Here is a 20,599-nt window from a genome sequence, read left to right on the forward strand (position 1 = left end):
TTATAAAAAGTAACCATATAGCAATCACTCAGTCGGGTCCTTAAGATGGAGGTTTTTAAATGGCGACTAAAGCAAAGATCGCACTTGGTAAAGGAACATGGACATAATCGAACTTCTCCGAGAGAAGATCTACAGTTGAGTGACTTTTGGCTGATTTGTAATTGACCTGGGCAGTAGCCCAAACATCGCCCTTGTCAATGTTGAGAGAAGGGTGAGCGTCGCCCGCATGTCTACAAACGGCCATTTGAGAACCAGGAACGGACAACTCTCAGGATTTCTATTGATACACAGTACTGTATTTAAATGTTTTTGTCATGTGTAATATACTGTACTATAGGTTTTGCTGTACTTGCACAGTTTTTAAACATGTCTTCAGTTTCTTTTATAACTTGAAAAAAATAGATGTGATTCTTTTCTTCTAAAGCCATTTTTCTTTCATTCTCTAATTACCTATTTAGTTACAGTAGAGTAATCCTGTTATGTTGAAGAATGAATTATTACCTGCACGAGTGAGTGATGCATTTTGATTCCCCCCCCCTCTTCTGTAGTATGGTAGTATTCATTTATTGCAACGTGTCATCGAAACAAACCAACACAGGTGTGTGACTAAATCTCTGCATCAATCCTCAGACACCAGTCCCGTGACGCAACAAGCTAAGAATCCGTGTGCTTTCTGAGTTCGGGAGCCTTTTGGTCTTCAGTAGCCGTCGCTTATGGGTGCTAAGTCCATTGTGTTCATGCATTTAGTTCTTCACGTTCACTCTGCTGGTTTGTCTCTTTTTGGGGGTTTGGGTTTTAGTGGTGGTTGAGCTCAACTGTGAAATTCACATTGCACATTATTTGAAAATAAAATGATTAAAGTGAAACGTGTTGTGTTTCTTCCTCTACGTCTCGACCGGTGGAGTAAAATGTAAACACGCTGGGTTGAAGTCTTTGAGAGAGCAGACCGGTGAGCGATCCTCTGCTGTGTTGTGTTTGGAGGAGGCCACTGCAGCAGAGGAGCAACCCCCGGGCCAGCCAGCTGAGGAGGACACGTGACCCGGGCGCAGACGGGAAAGTACGGGATAGAAACTTCAGTAAAGATCTGAAGGCGCTGCATGGAAGGTAAGAGCAACGCGGGACACACAGTGCTTAATTTTGTTACTTGTTAGATGGGTTTCTACGTGAGATCATAACTTTAGCCCCTTAAAAGTTGTGTTTGTGCGAGCGCTTTGTTTGCTCCATGCCTGACGCGCTTTATTTCTACCACGTTTCATTCATAGAGTCGAATTTTTATGGAAGATGTACGGTAACTACACACGCCGCTGCCGGAATCACGCTGAATAAGAGCTATATAAGATATGCTATATTTTTTTAATTTACTCCGCGTTATTTGTTTTTGTAAAACTATTCGTTTCCTCTAAATTGCCGCCTCGTGTTGGCGCATGCGCAATCCGACATTGGCTTTATTGACGTCAGCTGCTGAAAAAGTGTGTTTGCTTAAAGAACCAATCATTAATCTTTAGACTTCTTAATTCCCTGTGTGATTACTGTTTGACTGCAGCTCAAACATGCACGTTTCTCATCTGGTTGTTTGGCTCTAACGTCATGTTTGCTACCGTGATTATGTGAACAAACCCTTAACCTGTTATCAGTAAAGACTGAAAACCCAACAGTCACTCAACCCTTTTTACACTTAAATGGCAGAAGATATATTTAAATAAAACCACATCATGCAATTAAAATGTATAATTGCATTTATACACCGCTTAGTTTGTTTGGCACACATTTACTACAGCATTTTAGACAATAGGTCCTTCAGAAGACTGTGACAGTTGTTACACAATATGCCAAAGTCAAAACCTCATTGGATCATGTGCATGCTAGCCTTTTAACTCAGTGTTGAGTGTGCATTCTGCTCAAAGTCCACATTGCACTGTAGAGCATCACCAGCATAGATCATCCGTGTTTTGACACACTATCAGGTTTCCATTTATTTATTTACATTATGTCTCAGTGTTTTGGTAATATGTCTGATGTTGTTGTCCCTTCAAAAAAATGATAGGAATATGCCCCCTGTTACACAAGAGATGGTCATCAAGCCCCTGGATCGGGGCTGGGGCTGGATGGTGGTGGTCGGTGCCTTCATTTCCATTGGATTCTCCTACTCCACACCCAAAGCTCTCTCCATTTTCTATAAAGACATTCAGAGGGACCTGCAGGTCAGCTACAGTGAAATAGCATGGATCTCATCCATCATGCTAGCGGCCATGTATGCAGGAGGTGAGTTGAGTGTATTATTTTGTCATTACTTGCATTGGGGAGATTTGTATAGTTTGTTAGTAGTTATGAGTTGAGATACTATTGGTTAGAATTAGACCATGCTGTTTTGGACTGCCTATCCCATCTTTGTGGTCACATGTTGTGTTATCTGTTCTGACTTACAAAAAGAGGTCTGTTCATACAGAACGGCTCACGTGGAAATGTCGAATTGGGAATTTAATCATGGGGCTCGTAAACTTCCACAGCACGTTCATCTTCAGACAAATTCAGGCCGTTTGGTGTTACAGTCTGTCTTGAGTTATCTCTCCCTCTCTCCATAATAAATGATGCTCGCTCAGCGGCTGGTTTGCAAATGCAGTGGTTAATCTAATCTATGAAATTTCTAATCTATGAAAACCGTGTTACTTTATTTTTGATCAAGTTTTGAAACACTTTGATCTAAAATAGAATAATAACCTGCAGATGATGAATAGAGTTGTCTCCCATCTCGTGTGTAGGTCATGTACGGGTCCCTAATTCATATATTTATTTGGATACCATCTCAACCTCACTTCACTTGTGTATCATTACCAATGGATGCACGTATAAGCACATATGTTGCATCGATCCTCCCTCCTGTGCAGGACGGACCGTAGCATTTTTAAGGGCCTTAAGGAGACCTTATTGACCATCAAGGCTCTTCAGGCAGCTGCTCATGTTGCTTGTTGATGTAGGGTCAACACTGCTGCCGACTAAGTACACAGACATACAGGCAACACCACTAAATCAATACACGACTCGGGAATGTCAGAGCATACAGGCATTTGTATATTTTTCTGGATTTCATTGCCCTGACGTGATGACCAAAATTTAAAACGGCCTTTAATTTTGTTAAGTGTTATCAAAGGCTCATGCTGACCAAAATAGAATTAATAAATTCAGTTCACATGAGTAACAGAAGAGTGACTGCACACACCGAAACTGTTTGGCTGCTTGTATGACTCACCTGACTCTAATTTAACTATCCACACTCAGACTAGTTTACTCTTTCTGAACCATTTTTTGTTGTCACAGAATGCATCGAGGTGCTTGCAAATGTAGTTTCATGGGAAGGAATTATGGTGCTATATTTATTCAAGTTCTTTTATGGATATGTATTATTTTTGCATTTGAATTTCCTTTTTTATTTGTTTTGAATTGTACCCCATGATAATTCACACTGCCTGCCTTGGTGTTAGTATCTCTACCTGTATATCCAAGGCAGCAACAGTTGCCATCAAGGGTTGACTGCTTACAAAGTAGACGAGCCTGGATACTCACTGTGTAATCACACCTGATGGAAATTTCAAACTAAACAACAACTATGGTTTGCAGTGTCTGAAAGACATTTGCATTGATTCATACATCAGAAGCTTTTATGCAAAGTGACGAGGTATTATCTGTATGGCTGTGAAGTGTAGGGTCAACTCGCACATTAAGGCCTCAGCTGGAGTTGAACCCTGCCTGATCTGTGTCACCTCCCAGTCTAAGCTCCCGAGTTTGTAAAGTTGCTGTCGAGAACAAATTGTGCTTGGTGCTACAGAACTTTAGTGTCATTGTTTGCTGCAGGAGTTGCTTATGTTTAGTGTTTTCTCCTCCCCCCCTTGTGCTTCACACATGTGCCAATTAGTCACTGTCATTCAAACACAACCAGCAGCCGTAGATTTAAAGTGACAGGTGATAGTAAAAACCCCCACCTTAACATGAGTGCAAAGCAGGAGCGATGGTTTTGATTTCTAACCGGTGAAACAATCCTCCACCAGTGTGAAACCATGCTGCTGCTTGTGACGGACAAATATATGTGTCCCAACAAAACACCCAACAGAGCCGCCGGTGAAGCCAATGCCACTGCCTTGACTAAAGTGGAAGCGATGGTCAAATCAGAGGCCAGAGTAAGAAGTGTCTGCTCTCATTTCACTCCCGCAGCTATCTGTGTGCCGAGAGACCTTGGAGGACTCGTCAGACGAAACAAAAATATGACAAAATGAAAGTCCGGCGGAAGCTTGCAATGAATTCATCAGCGGCTGCTTGCAAGGTTGCGGGACAACAAGGTGTCTGACATACCTGCATTCAGCAGAGAGTGGCCTAACTGGTGAAATATTCCCCTCCACTGTGGCTCAGGCACAGGGCTTTATCATGTTGTCCTTGGGCAGGCTTGGGCAATGTCACCCAATAGAGGAGAGAGACAGGGGGAATCTATCAGAGGGAGGTTGAGCACATTGGGCTCTGGCACCAGGCCCCCATGGGAGAGACGTGACAGCCTTTTCAGAAAACCTCTGACTCAAGGAGTCCAAATGATAAAGTTATAATGGAAGTGGAAATGGTGGTAGTGCGTGAGATGCCCTACTGTGACACAGCCACAGCAGGAGAGATGATCCATCTTTGACTCCTGCAGGCACCTGGTTAACCGTGCAAACACCCGCACGGATTCTTAAGGTGATGCAGATGCGGTGCTGCGCTGTAGCGATGTTGAGCGCACTTTTGTTTTTAGAGGTCAGCATGAAAACGAATGAAAGAATGCATAAGAAATTGCGTCAATTATAGTTTGTTTCATTGCATTTTTAATTATCCCGCGCTGCCTCGTAAGGAATTATTACTTTTGAGGGTTTCAGAATAGGGAAGTTCCCTTGCAGTGCTAATTTGTCCCCACATGTACAGAGAAATTAATCATCAGCTGTGGTAAACATGCAAACATGCTCTGTAAGATAGCAGGTGCTAAATATGTAATCCTCTTACTGGGGCCGTCTTCAATTATCACCGTCCTTGCAGAAGCCGTTTCCTCCGCATGTTCAGTTTACATTCTTCATGGCGGGCGCTGTATTAGTTTGATTGATGTTCTCCACATATTTGACTGTTTAAAAATGATTTGCATGTCTCGTATGATTGGGCTTTTATTTATTTATTTCTCGGCCAGCATTGAGATGAGCGCGTTTTGCATTTTGGCGAGTCGCTGGCGAGCTGCTGGTGCGACGCCATTCTTGCGGAGGAGGTTATGAATGAGAAGACTGACAGCATATAAAGGGCTTATTAATTGCTGATTGATCGCTAAGTGTAGTGTTTCACATCATCAGGGGAGGATATAATGAGTTATCAAATTGCTTTGCAATGGAGGTAAAAGTGGGGAAGTGTTCCAACACCCGCTGTGACGTCCTTTTTGCCCTTGGTTTTAGCCTAAAGTGGGAACCGGCCCTGTAGTGAGCACTTCCTTCAAATGTTAATCGCTAAGGGGTGATGAGTTAATTACTGAACCTGTTTATATTGAGATGTGGCATTGTGACATTGTTCTCGCTCTCTCTCTCTCTCTCCCTTCCTGTCCTGGTTTCTGCAGGACCCGTGAGCAGCATCCTGGTCAATCGCTTTGGAAGCCGACCTGTGGTCATAGTAGGTGGACTGATGTGCGGGGCGTCCATGTTAGCCGCTTCTTTCGGGAACTCTATCGTTTACCTCTACCTTTTCATCGGTGGGATCGGAGGTACGTCCATGTTTTTCTTTCGAAGTTCCCCTACTCATCGTGTCATGACATCCAGTCTCCTTTAAAGGGTGGAGTCAAGTTGATAGTAAATACGTAAATGCACAAAGCCCAATATCATGCAAACTACACAAATTACAGCCCAAAACTAAAATGATTTGTATCTAGCTGATCATGCGGAGGAGCTTCTCAAGGTTTCCTGGTGTTCTGAACAATGTCAGTGGCGTAGTTCGGACAGAAAGCTGAAGAAGAAGCTGGACATACATTCTTTAATATCACCGTTGTGTTGCTCTAAGTCATTCTGTGGTCGCTCTTCCCAATATCCATGTTGTGAGCGAGCCAGTGTCTTCTTCTTTGAAACACTTGTTTACCTGTTTGCCTTTTGGACACCACCCAGGTGTTCAACCCTCCTGGGGCTCTGCAGTCCGTATCTTTTCACATCCTTCCAGAAACTCCTGGTTGCCATGCCAGATCTGGTTCCCCAGACTGGGCCGGTGTGCTGGTTGTCTGGGCCCAGGGCTTCTGCCCCGGCTCCTGGGGTGCACTTAGAGGAGCGAGGGGACCGGCACCGGGACGGTAATTAAGACAGAGCTGTTCCTGATCCCAGAGAGCATGGTCTTCTGTGGCCCTGTGTACTCTCCCGTAGGCTCCCTTCAAGAGCCTCACATGGGGGCCCGTGCCACCCTCCGAGGCTCATTACCCTGCCAAGGACTGCGGTGGAGGATTAATAGAGCCCAGCACGTGGTCAGGCCATGTGTGGCGCCCGGGGGCATGTGTGTGTGTGCCCTGCTCTGCTCCCCTGTGCCCCGACACACTGACACATAGGCAGTGGGCAGTTTAACCAGGCACACATTTACACACGCAGGCACACGTTCAATTCAATTCAACTTTATTTATATAGCACCAACATGTGTCTATCTGTCTGTCTGTCTGGTCAAAACAGGTCCCAGTTTGGTGGTGTGATGCTCATGTTGGTGCAGTTCCTTGTGAGATTCCCTCAGGTCATTCTCGGAAATGTGCGTCTTTCACCTCAGGCACTGTGATTGTAAAATATGCATGATTAGTCAAGGCCAAAGTCGGCTTTATTGTCCTTGTGCTTGTTCTCTGGGGCTACATATATTTAGAATAATGAGAATTCATGGCAGACATTTAGTACATTACGCACTGCAACAGTCGGAGAAAGACGAGGACGCAACAACAACATTGGCGTTGCCTGTATGACATCATGTCAAACACTTGAGGCAGCGGCAAATACAGACAGAGGGTTTGTGTGTGTGTATGCGTGTGCAGCTCTCATGACAGCAGGCAGTGTGCAGACTGGCTGTGAGAACATGAGACCGGTTTTAATCGTTTCGCTGCTGGAGGGAAGTGGACTGCAGACTGTTGTGGCAGTGTACACTCCTGTAATGAACACAAGGAGGGTAAAAAAGGTTCACAGCTGGGTGGAGCGCAGTCTTTGTTTATCCTCTAAGCTCTCTACAGGCACCTCCTCCTGCTGATATGTCTCGGGCACTGCCAGCCAAGTGATGCCCTTGTTTCTCTTGTCTTATGGTGGCTGTGCCGGACTGTGCTGTGGCCTCACTGAATTATACTCATATACTCGTATTTGTTGCAGCTTACCGGTGTCATACATCCTCTCAAGTTTGACCCATCACCTCCTTGCCGGTCACAAGATCGCACGCCGATGGCAGTATGCTGTTCTGGGTCGCGGCTCATGGCTGAGTTTATAGCAGCACACTCGCTGTGGCTTGCCTTCTCGCGACAGGGGGAAGGAGCTGACAGGTCAAAGTTCAAGGATCTATTACACTTGCAAGATTCAGTATGTAAAATTCCAAACTATCACTTTACGTAACAGCACTGCTGGACTTTCCTAACAGTGGAGGTCAGGTTAAAGCAATATGCTGAGATGATGACTTGCATGACATTTAAGTCACTAACACTGATTATTATAGATATTTGATCCATGGTCAATACAAAGAATAGAATAGAATAGCGTTTATTGGCATTGTACATGATGATGCAACAAAATGCATTTGTGCTGTGCCTGAATCTTTGAACAGTAATAAATAAACAGCAATAAACTATAAATAAACAACTTAAAATAAATAATAAATAACAATAAATAAACAACACACAGTTCCATTCATACATTAAAACATAAGTAGTCCCAATAGCTCAAGATGTCTCATATGACATGTCTCGACATCCCATATGACATCATGACATCACATGACATCACATATGACATAACATGACATCATGACATTCTATATGAACTCATGACATCCTACATGACATCATGACATCCCATATGACATCACGACATCACAACATCACATGACATCACACAGACAACCCATATGACAACACATGTCCCATGCCCCATATGACATCACATGACATCATAGCTGAAGATGACCATAGCCCAAGATGCCCAATATGTCCAAGATGCCCAATATGTCCCAATATGTCCCAATATTGCAATTGACTTTTGGGGTACTAACTTGTCTAATGTTTAGTTTGTTTAGCTCACTTATGGCTCTTACAAAAAAGCTGTACTTCAGTCAGTGGTGCGCGTGTTCAGTGATCTGTATCGCCTTCCAGAGGGTAACAGACAGAACAGGGAGTTACAAGGGTGGGATGCATCTTTCAGGATGGTGTTGGCCCTGCGGAGACAACGAGTCTTAAAAATGTCCTCCAGAGAGGGCAGGGGAAGTCCAATTATTCTTCCTGCTGTTTTAACAGTCCTTTTGAGTTTTGGCGATCTGCCTCAGTGCAGTTTGCATGCCAAGCTGTCAGACAGTATGTTAGGACGCTTTCTATACAGCATTGGTAGAAGGCTCTGAGCAGCTCTGCAGACAGGTGGTTCTTCTTCAGTGTGCGGAGGAAATAGAGTCGCTGCTGCGCCTTTTTGACAAGGGCCGAGGTGTTCACAGTCCAATTGAGGTCTTCACTAATGTAAGTTCCCAGGAACTTGAAGCAGCGAACCCTCTCCACCTCCTCTCCCCTGATGACAAGAGGACTGTGGTCCTCATGGTGTCTCCTGAAGTCAATGATGAGTTCTTTTGTCTTTTAATGTTGAGTGTGAGGTTGTTGTCCATGCACCAGTCTGCCAGCTTGTCTATTTCCTCACGGTAGTGGGTTTCATTGTTGTTTGAAATTAGTCCCACCACTGTTGTGTCGTCAGCAAATTTGATTATTGTGGTAGTTGGGTGTGTGGAAATACAGTCAAAGGTGTAGAGTGAATACAGCATTGGACTGAGGACACAGCCCTGCGGTGCCCAAGTGCTGGTGGTAGGACTGGGAGAGAGCTGTGAACCAAATTTGACTGTCTGTGAGCAGTTGGAAAGAAAGTCTTAAATCCACATACAGAGGGAGCTATCGAAACCAAGGCCAAGCAGTTTGCCAGCCTGCTGGGAATGATGGTATTTAAGGCTGAGCTGTAGTCGATAAAAAGCGTTCTCACATATGTCCCATTCCCAGTCAAGGTGCGTGAGTGCTGTGTGGAGGGTAAGGGCAATGGCGTCCTCTGGATCAGTGTGCTCTGTAGGCTAATGGTGCTGGTCGAAGTTGGCAGGGAGACTGGATTTAATGAGTTTTAGGACCACTTTTTCAAAACATTTTGTGATGATGAGGAGAGAGTGCTACCGGTCTGTAATCATTCAAACAGGTGATGTTACTCTGTTTGGGCACTGGGATGATTACGGCAGACTTGAGGCAGGTGGGTATGGTGACCTGGGAAAGTGACATGGACCGTGAATGAACCACGGAACATGGAAAAGCCTCTTCAAGTGATTCTACATGAAGGTAACAGTGGAAAATATCCCTCAAATAAGAAGACTTCTTTCCTTCCATTAGTCTGGCTGGTCAATTACTCACAGCAGATAATGCAAGAACACACACACCACTGCAGCGTTCCTGGCCAAGAGTGTGTACGTAAGTGTAATTTTAGGGATCCGAATGTTTCGATGTGTGCGTTAATGAAGCAGAGAGGAGGATCCAATAGAGCAGCGTCCTAATGCGCCTGCTGTAAAATAAGGTGCTCATTTTCTGCTTAATAAAGCTATGAAATTGAATTTGTGGGCAGAGAGACAGGAAAATGATGGAATTAGGCAGACTCTAATTTGTTTCTTCTTAAATGAGACAAATAATTTCTGAAATAGTGGCGCTCTATTCTAATCATACTTTAACTAGTCAGTGTGAAATGAGATGGAACACAAATGAGCGTTGAGCAGAATCCGTCTTAATTTAATACAGGAAGCTCCCCATTGAGTTTTGAGCAGGAAGGTGTTTTTATCGTTTTTTTTTTACGTAACTTCACAGAACAGATTAAACGGAACACCACACACAAGCTGAGATTTTACTGATGCACACACACACACACCCTGTTCGATTTTGACTAAGTGGTTGTTGTGTGAAGAAACCTTAAGTGATCATGTTGCGAGGTTTGCGTGTCCCTGGCGTATCACCCTCAGTTTTCCTTCCCTTGGAGGAGGCTGTGTTAGAGCTGCTCGCAGGCTCTTAAGCAGCGTGACTGGAGCTCCTACCTTGAGTTTCCTGTCATGGTGAGTGTCACTGAGTCAAGGAACTCAACAGGCAGTGCATCCTTGTTATCGCCTGCCAGAACTGAGTCAGCAGAACAGTCAACTTTATGTTCTTATGGGTGTTGTGCCTGAAACTCTAGCTTACTGTGTATTGTCCTTTGGCCTTGATTTGCATTTGTTTAATACCTTTTTCTGGAAAGTTTCAATGAGGTGATTAAATGCCTACTGTCGTTATCTTATCATCCACCTTTCCAGTAATTGTTTTGAATTAGCTCAGCCAAATCTACATACAGATGATCACACATTTTGAAACTTTAAAACAGACTTTGTTGTACTTCCTTTAATTTATGACCCATCTGTAGAATTTTCACTGTCTATACATTTTCCATTAAGCACTGCCGCTAGGTGTTGAAAACGCATTAAAAGTACTTGAGTTTGACTCTGGAGGTGTACAAACCCCAATGTTGGCATTTCAAGTGGGCTGGTACAGATGTCAATACGTTGGTGGTCTGAGTTGCGTTGTCCGGTTGAAATATGGCAGAATATGTGACTGCAGCGTGAGCCTTTAAAATGTGATTTTCTGTTTTATAGGTTGTGGACTCGCCTTCAACCTCAACGCCTCTGTCACCATCATCAGCAAGTATTTCTTGGTCAAGCGTCCGTTAGCCAATGGACTGGCCATGGCTGGGAGTCCAGTATTCCTGTGTTTCCTTGCTCCTCTGAGCCAATTCTTACTTGACAATTATGGCTGGAGAGGAAGCCTCCTCATCCTCGGGGCTCTGATGCTCAACTGCTGCGTTGCCGGGTCGCTGATGAGGCCTGTTGCTCCGCCTAACAACCTGTCATCTGGCTCGCCACAGAAGAAAATTGAGGAACAGACAGAAAACTGCCACACAAAGCCAAAAGGAAGCTGCATGAAGAACGCTGCAAAGCTGTTGGATGTCTCCCTCTTCAAAGACAGAGGCTTCCTCATTTACCTGGTGGGGAATGTGCTGTTCATCTTCGGCGCGTATGCACCGATCGTCTTCCTACCAGCCTATGCTGTAAGTCAAGGCATAGACTATTACTCTGCGGCCTATCTGCTCTCCATTATGGGCTTTGTGGACATGTTTGCCCGTCCATGCACCGGCCTGGTGGCCAACAGTAAGTTTGTAAGGCCCAGAGTCCAGTACTTCTTTGCCTTCGCGATGGTTTTCAATGGGACGTGCCACCTGCTGTGTCCCCTGGGAACGGGCTTTGCCTTTCTCGCAACCTACGCAGCGTTTTTCGGCGTGGGATTCGGCATGGTGTTTGCCCTCATATTCGAATGCCTGATGGACCTGATGGGAGCTCAGCGTTTCCCCAGTGCTGTTGGACTGGTCACCGTCATCCAGTGCGGCCCCATGCTACTGGGACCCCCAACTGCAGGTAACCACTTCACACTGAACTCACACACGCACTCTCTCTCTCTATCGCCCCTTCTGTGCGTCCGTCTGTCTCGGCCTCTCCGTAATATAGGGGTGTTATTACCGGACAACATTCCCATAGATCTGCATCATCATCTATCACTATCAGGTTTTATGAACTTGACTGGCAGAGAGTAAAGCAGTCACTGGCAGCTCTTTATGGGTGTAAACTCTCTGCTCCGGCATTCCTGGCATGTACACGGGATGGATTTGGCCTCCATACAAATTATAGAACTTTTGGAACACGCAGCGTAGGAGGTCTAAAGGTAATGAAGGTCTTTTCCCCTCCTTCTGCTCCAACCGCAGTTACACGGGTAACATCCACCCCGCTCTAGCTGTTACACTGACATACTGGATTGAAAACTTCTGCAGTTAATTAAAAGTTGGGTGTTAGCAAGGAGTTATAAGTAAGTTAAAGGAATGTGCTACATGGCTCATTCTACCAATTTAATTACTAGTTGCTTAGACTTAATAACACTGCAAACCATTCTAAATAAGCCCCTAAATTGATTATCCGGCCTTCCAGAAACTGTTGGTTTTCACTCTTTTCATATCCTTATTTGCATGCGGCAGGCGAGGAAGGTGATGCATAACTTTGACACATAAGTGAATTAAGAGGCCATTTTGTTCACTATGTGATTGCGACCTGCAAGTTGATTTTCAGAACTTATGTGTGGTGCAGTGTTTAAGCTATGGAGTGACTGCAAAAATGAGTATATTCTTGGTATTGTTAAAAGGTACGGGGTTGATTGATAAGTCCTGAGCCTTACACGGTGTGCAGTTTTACGTAATGCACGACTGGCTTCAATTGTTTCAACGCCTGCCTTATTGACTTGTTTTTGCTCCTCAGGCTTTGGCCTCAGATAATACATTCTTATCAGCTGTGGATAATTCTTTAGACAGGTTTTAAAGGAAAATATGTTGAAAAGTAAGAAAAACTACAATGCCTCTGAATTAGACCTCAAGACTCGTCAATCATCAATCCACACTCGTATCCAATAGATCTTAATGGAGCCTTCGGATATTCTCTTAATCTAAACAACAGCAACTGAGTGTAACCCCCAACAGAGTAGGCAAGAGGACAGATTGTGAGTGGAAGAATCCATAATGTCCACTGTATGTTTCCGAAATGTACTTTTGTTCTCCAGGAGCAGATGGAGCCACACACACACACACACACACACACACACACACACACACACACACACACACACACACACACACACACACACACATAATCCTAGAGAAGAAATTAAACTTATGTGAAACTCTTTCTGAATTTCTCCAGCACTTGTTCACCTGAAACTGTGTGAGCAGATGCCTGAAAAACTGCACCAGCATCAGTCAGCAGCAGACCAGAACACTAAAGAAGCACTGAAGATGTGTTGATTTTGGTGTGAGGTGTGAGGGCATCGCACGGATTATTGTTGGCATAAACACATTTTAATTAGCATTTTATTGTTGCTCCTTGTGTACAACAAACAATCTGTTGTGTAGCATAAACTTGTCTTGGAATTCATGCCATAGAATAGAATAGGTGCAGGGTTACACAATTTGAATCTGTGGATGTAGCCTAGAGTAACTTTATGTAACATGACAGTACAGGAGTGTGTGGGTGTTTACAGGCTTTATTTCCTGCTCGGTCTCGACCCTAACCAACATAAATATCAATTTGTTCTATTATTTACTTTGGGGAGGCTCAGTGTGTGCTAGATCAATCAACTTAATCAGCTGTGCATATGAGCCCATCAGCAAACTTTATCTTTGCTTCAAGCCTGAATTTTAATGAGGCAGAAATCTATGGACCCTTCTCCCCCCCTAGGTTTATCGTATCCGGCCCTGTTCTGAGGCCATCGTTTAATAGGGTAAATAATTATAACTCCATGCATATCAAAAATTCTCCTCCAGAGGGCACAATCTTTACGTTTCCCCCTAACGACTCCGCTTGTTACTGCTCCCCAAAACCTCCGGGTCAATCCAATTAGGAAGGAGCAAGGTAATTGGTGTAATTAGCCTTTTGCTTTGGGTGTTTAATGATGCTCAGTTCAAACTTCCGTCTTTTAAGTCCTGTACCTTGGCCGTAATTAGGCTGTGAATACATTAAAAAAGAGGTGACTGCGCCAGATGGACTTAATTACCTCTCAGCCAATCAAGCACTGTCTTAATGAGGGCGATGGTCACCAGATGAACGCTATCAATCAGATGATGCAGCCTGCGCCGGCCGGGGTTTTTGAGAATGCAAAGTGACCCCGTGTAGTTGAGTCCAGAGAACACAGACAAACTTCATCAGCTTGCTCGGTAACATCCTGTTATATTTGGTGATCTTAAATTGACGTTTGATTAATTTAAGATGTCAATTAATCAAATGTTACCTATTATTTAACAGGTTATGTTATTACCTGTTAAATAATGGGAGTCGCAAAGATTTCCTAAAGAAGGAGAAAATCTATTTATTATTAAGTATTAGGATATTTTAAAAGTTGTTGAAAGTTTTTGTCTCCCAACAATTTGGGGACTTCAGAGGTCATAAACTGAATATATTCTTGCTCATAATAATTCAGGCATTGGTGCAGTCTTCACTTCAATCAATAATCCTCAAAATGGTGTAAAGGAGGGATTGTAATGCAGCAAAATGGACAGAAACGACACGATGAGACAGAGAGAGGTGAAGAGGGAGCACAGTTTGCCGATCGATCCGTGTCCCTAAGCGAGGGGCTATGCTGGGGTTAAGACTCCGGGAATCTGCAGGCTTAAATCTGATCTAAACCATATTTGTCACTTTTCTGCAGACTTGGGCGAGATATTTACGGCTCAGAGAATGGGCCCCTCTCCTCTGATTCGTTTTGGTAGCAGCTGTCCAAATTGCCTTCCTGGAGATGCAGGGAAGAGCCAGGCAGGGTGTAATGGCCCTCTGTCATTTCCTACATGTCTCTCAAATTGGCCCATACTCTCTCTCTCCCCCTCTCTCTCACACACACACACACACACACACACACACACACACACACACACACACACACACACACACACACACACACACACACACACACACACACACACAAACGCAAGACCAAAATCGGAGTTTGAAAGGTGTCGTAACCTTTGCTCGCACATAAATACAGCTGTGAACTTCAGCTGTTTTTGTTTGTGAGATACATAAATGACTGAATACATTTAATCAAGTGCAGTCCAGTTTTCAGGGATCGGTAACTGCTTCGGCTTTACAACATTTTTGAGGGAAAAATTCATTGCTGCACTACCTTTGCTAGTTTCAAATGACACAAAAGACTTGGGCTGTTTTTTCAGGAAATGCAAAAAGAGGGAGTATGTTGGAGGAATTTGCTCAGATGTTAAATGTACTGACTTTGGGTGAAGAAGAGTACTATTGTTTCATCTCCCAAAATACAAATTTGCATATTGTTTTTATTTAGTAGTCTCCTTAGAGGTTTGGGGGATGTTCATTACAGATTAAAATTTTAGTTTTGGTATTTCAGTAGACTGTTAAGTACCAGTAATGAAACCTCTGTTTGGCATTAGTACTTTTATTAAACTACCATAAGTACTTCAGCAGTACTTTAGCTTTACTCTTCTCTCGTCTGCACACAGGAGCCCTGGTGGACAAGTTTCTCAACTACTCGTACCTTTTCTACATGTGCGGTTCACTGAGTGTGACCGGCGGGCTCTTCCTCTTCATCATGAACGTGTACAACTATCACATGGTGGAAAAGGAGAGGACTAAGAAGGATGTGGACAAGAACCACATAAGCAAAGACGACCTGTGCCTGATGGAGGCCTCAGAGGTTCAGCAGATCCCCCAAGTAGCGATGGGACAAACGAAGCCCGAGGCTGCAAATGGGATTGAAGCTGTGGGAGATCCAAAACCACACAATACAGAAACGGCAAGTAAAGTCTGAATCTTCTCTGTGTGTGTGGGAGGGAGGGGGTGTGGGGGGGCTTTGCTTTTGTGATCTTGTGTTTGTCTGTTTTCCTTTAAAGGGGACATACTGTATGTATTATATATGTTATTTGTCATTATTTTCACTTTGTGGCTTATTTTTACCACTAATTTGCTTGAACGTGTGCAACAACACATTGATCCCAGTGTGTTCTCTGCAGTGCACACGGGGTAATTTTGGGCGTGTCTAAGTTCTGTTCTAATTGGCCAGCAGGGACACTTAGGAGGCGTGCTTGCCTCACACTGTGTGGGGTATAGGACACAGAAGTGAAGGACTTATTACGACATCTGGACTCAAGACTGGACAGATCTCAGCCCCTGTCTGAATTAATAATGTCTGACCGACAAAATCAAACATTTGACAGAGAGCCTTGAGGAAGAAGAAAATAAATAAGATAAGATAAGATAAGACGAAATTTTATTATCCCGAGGGGAATTACTGTGCAACAGTTACAGTACAGCATGAAAACAAGAACCAGAAATCAGAAATGAAAATGAAAAGTGCAAGAATGCAAGTAGATAAGTACACACAATAAGTACACACAATAAGGGCTACGAAGTACATACAATTGGGGGAACAGTACATGACAGTATAAGTACATAAGGAGGACAGGGTTACAAGTGCAATGTGCATCTGACTGAGGTATGAGTAATGACAATCTACAACTACAGCATACACGTGTGTATATATGACGTACAGCAACGTTCAGTGCAATGTACTATAAGGTGACAGTGTAGCAGGTTGGGGGGGGGCTCAGATCCCTATGTCCCCACCGTCCCACCTCGACCTGAGGTAGCTTTATTAAAGAGACCGATGGCCACAGGGAGAAAGGATTTCCTATGGCGCTCAGTAGTACACCTGGGGGGAATGAGTCTGTTACTGAAGGTACTCTTGTAAAAGTTATTTTAGTTTATAACTAAACTAAAATAACTTCTCAGGTAACAAAATTCGCCTAATGTAGGTTCATCCAACCTCCAGATATGACAAAAATGTCTGTGATCCGTTTCTCCAGGGTTAGACTTGAAATGAGAAATGTCTTATTTATCTTTGTTATTGTCTCTTCCTATTTGCGTTGCTCTGTTGTTAGAGTAAATATTTGCAGCTGTCTTGTTACTTTAACTTCTCTTAACCTCTAACGCACATGATCCATAATGTCTTAATTGTACTTAACTTTAAAAATTTGAACTTTTATTCTTTTCTGAGATTATATACTGTATGTAATCACAGGCGATTGTCATGTTGAGATATGTTGCAATCATCAGTGTTAACATTTGAAAAAAAAGGAAAGAAATGGGTTCAGCATTATATAACAAGGGAAAGTATTATGGATGCATCAGAACCATTTCCTTTTCTTTACTTACTTTCATTTGAGCCCTTTGAGGAACTGAAATACACACTGACTGATCTACTGCTACTGAGTTTTACATTACTTTCAGTATTTATTCATTTTTACCTTTTACACAGAAACGCATTTTGTAATCTGTGAGGTTTTTTTGAAGAATTATTTAATTTAATTATTTTAATAGGGGTAATAAATCTGAAACGTAGTGAAGATTGCTCAATACGTATTGATTGAGCAGGCAAAAACTGAGACTAAAAATTTAAATGAAACCAAAAACTAAAGCCTAAACGTCACCCATTCTAATTGCCCGACGCTACAGTGCCACTTCAGGGAACTTGAAAGACCCCCTTGTCATTGATTTTATTTTTATTTTATTTTGGTTTTCTGTTAATAACGATCATTGATATTACTGGATCTGTTCTTCTGTATTGAAGAGGTTAATTGTTTGTAGAGAAATCCATTTGCTTTCAAATCAATTGATTTGACTATAATGTGTGGTTTGTGTATGAGTGACTGAATGTTGTAGGAAAAAGTGTTTAAATGTTTATTATGAGTGATGTAGCTTATTTGTGAATTTGAGTTATACTTTGCTTACATTTAAATGTGCCATTGATAACCATAATAAAATCTAGACATGATTACATTCCAGGTGGATTTCATTGTGTGATTTATGGTTTGTTATGAACATTCTTTATGCTATCCCTGGAATTTAAAGTTTGTGGGTGATGACTCGGTTTTGCGTGTGAGTGTTGTCGTCAACTTGATCACTTACTGTGGACTTGACCACTTGCACGTAGGAGCAGTTGAGGCTGATGACATTCAGACATGAGAAATGGTGTCAAATCAAGATCTACTACGCTGCCTTTCAATGCAGTGTCCAATTTTTCATGACAATTAGAATACAGGGGAACAAGTTTGGAAATGTCAGCAGCTTAAGGGCGTGAGTACCTAATGAAGCAAGAACCGGGTGTTCCAGGCGAGCGCGCCGACCTGCAGGCCTCCTCACATACACACATCAGCAAATCATCGGGCCAATAAATTAAACGCAACTTTGCTATCTTGTCACCCCTTTGCAGAGCGTTGTGCAAGGTCTTCGGACATGACAAGGTGGAAAGCTCCCCCGGAGAGCCAGAGATCTGTTTATCATTATTATATTTCCTCTCACTTCCTCTTCCTCCCCCCTCTGGCCCGCTGACCTGCCTTTCTCCACCTGCTGTGTTCTCACTGCACTCACAATTCTCACGACTGTTGTCCTCCACGCTCGACGGTAGAAAGACTTTGAGGTCTCCAGAGGGTCTTGGAGGTGGAGGGGTGTTCATGCGATGCTGGTTACAAAGTACCTTCAGAGGGGAAAAGGGAAATTATGAAAAGCGTGCCTTCAGGTGGTATAATGTTTTGCTGTGTGTGGGGTTCTTACATTTGTAAGGTATTCCTCTAAGGCAAACTTTATAGAGGGGATTAGAATTGCTCCACTAATGTTAATAAATAATAAATAAATAATTAGTTCATTTTAAACAAGTAATATTCCTTCCGGATTAGAATTCAAAATCCTTCTGCTCACCTTTAAAGCTCTTAATGGTCAGGCCCCATCCTAACTTAAAGAGCTAATACCCTCTAGAGCGCTGCACTCCCAGAATGCAGGCTTACTGGTGTTTCCTAGTATCTCCAAAAGCAGAACAGGAGGGAGAACCTCCCAGATTTGGTCCGTGGGGGCAGACACCCACTCTACGTTTAAGAGTAGGATTAAAACTTTCCTTTTTGATAAAGCTTATAGTAAGTATAGTTAGCTGGTGGGGGACTTTCCATGATGCGCCAACCTCCTCTATCCTCTTCCCGTCTCTATCTGTGCCTATCCATAACATTGCATTACCACTGCATTCCACTAACTCTACTTCTTCCATGGAGTTTTCTGTGTTCTCTCATCTCACAGGTTGCTGTGGAAGCCTGTCCTGTAGAGATGAACACCTTGCCCTGCTATTAGTATCAATATCATTAATCATGTTTATGAAGTTATTTATTATTTTTCACTTTATTGACATTATTTTATTTTTCATTGTTGTTGCTGTGCATCTCTGTCTCTCTCTCTCTCCCTGTCTCTCTCTCCCTCTCTCTTTCTCAACCCATCTGGTCAAGGCAGACAGCCGCCCACCCAGGTCTCAGTTCTGCCTGAGGTTTCTTCCTGTTAAAGGGGAGTTTTTCATTGCCGCTGTTGTCAAGTGCTTGCTCATGGGGGAATGTTTGGCTCTTTAATTATTCTCTATGTAAAGTGCCTTGAGATAATGTTTGTTGTGGTTTGACGCTATATAAATGAAGTTGAATTGAATTGAATTAATCTGGAAACTGTGTGAAAAATGTATTTGGCTAAGTTAATTAATAAAGGGCACATACCTCCAACAAGACTGAGTAGTCTTCCAATTCTGATGATGAAATTTAACAGGTTATTCACTAGAATCCCACTTTTGACAAACCAACAAACTTCACTGCTATGATGTCCAATTCCAAAGTTTTTGACAATTTTAACCATCGAGTTGAAGTTTTCCAAGTATTGAGCCCATATAACTACCATGTTTGGTTACATTTGACTGATTCATCCATGAGATGAGATACAGCACTTTTTAAATAATAAGCCATGCCCATTCAGCTTTGGATTTAGAGCGCCACCATCAGCCAGGTACCAAAATGGAATGAATTCTTCCCTGGATTGTGTCGGACCTGCCTGACAAGTTTTACCTGAAATCAATCAGTAAGTATAAAGGGGTACTAAAGGGTAATTTCACTACAATGGTCAATTAACTCTGCACTTGTAGATATAGCACAGCAGCCCAAACGTTTTTCTTATTAATGGTTTATTACAGATTTATAGAGCATTAATAAAGATAAGAATTTACTTAGATGAATCACATGGTGCACTAATCACAAACCATTCAAAAGACAGGGAAGTTCTTTCTTTTGGTTTGAAGGTTTGAAGATGACTTGCATCAAACACTGAGTGATAGTGAAATACTCATGATGAGGAAGACTAATTACAATGTATCACAATCCATTAATGGTAACTGACAGTTCTCATTAAACAAGAAAGCGACCTGACATTGTGTAACCAGCGAGGAATCAGTCCAAATATTTCCTGCAAAAATCAGACATCAGAGGCGTATTGTGTTTCATATTCACCATCGTCTGCAGTCTCCCGCTGACCTTTGGATCTGTGTGAATCAGGTCTGGGTTGTTTGCGATAGAGGGCTGACCTGATGAAGCCGCCGCCGCCTTACTCGGGAGCGGAGTCGGAGACGAGCGGGGAGGGAAAGAATGTTGTCCCAGAGGGCTCAAAGAGCAACGGCATCTATCAGCAGAAGAAATTGAACGGGATGTTTCAGAGCAACAGAGATTAGATGAAGGCCTGACCTGTCGAGCCAGCACAAGGCTACAAGTGTAATGCTTCCCTCGCCGGAGTGAGATCAAATTTACAGAGCACAGAGGAATGAGCACAAGACAGACAGAAACACACACACACACACAGAATCCTACAATGGCCTTTAGGTCAGAAGCAGAGATGTGACGTCTGGTTA

At 43.1% G+C, this 20,599-nt stretch overlaps 1 protein-coding gene across 1 annotated transcript; it reads left to right on the top strand.

The window, feature by feature from the left end:
- Window positions 1-1,002: 1,002 nt before the first annotated feature.
- LOC143005229 (monocarboxylate transporter 2-like) lies at window positions 1,003-15,669 on the top strand. Its single transcript, XM_076156493.1, has 5 exons — window positions 1,003-1,104; window positions 2,045-2,262; window positions 5,609-5,752; window positions 10,885-11,700; window positions 15,345-15,669. Exons 2-5 carry the CDS (start codon window positions 2,049-2,051, stop codon window positions 15,650-15,652), a joined length of 1,482 nt encoding a protein of 493 aa, XP_076012608.1. The 5' UTR covers window positions 1,003-1,104; window positions 2,045-2,048; the 3' UTR covers window positions 15,653-15,669.
- The last annotated feature ends 4,930 nt before the right edge of the window (window positions 15,670-20,599 follow it).

The sequence above is a fragment of the Genypterus blacodes genome, unplaced genomic scaffold, assembly GCF_046128005.1.
Source record: "Genypterus blacodes isolate CSIRO-AG114 ecotype Tasmania unplaced genomic scaffold, CSIRO-AGI_Gbla_v1 ptg000070l_1, whole genome shotgun sequence".
NCBI classification, from domain to species: domain Eukaryota; kingdom Metazoa; phylum Chordata; class Actinopteri; order Ophidiiformes; family Ophidiidae; genus Genypterus; species Genypterus blacodes.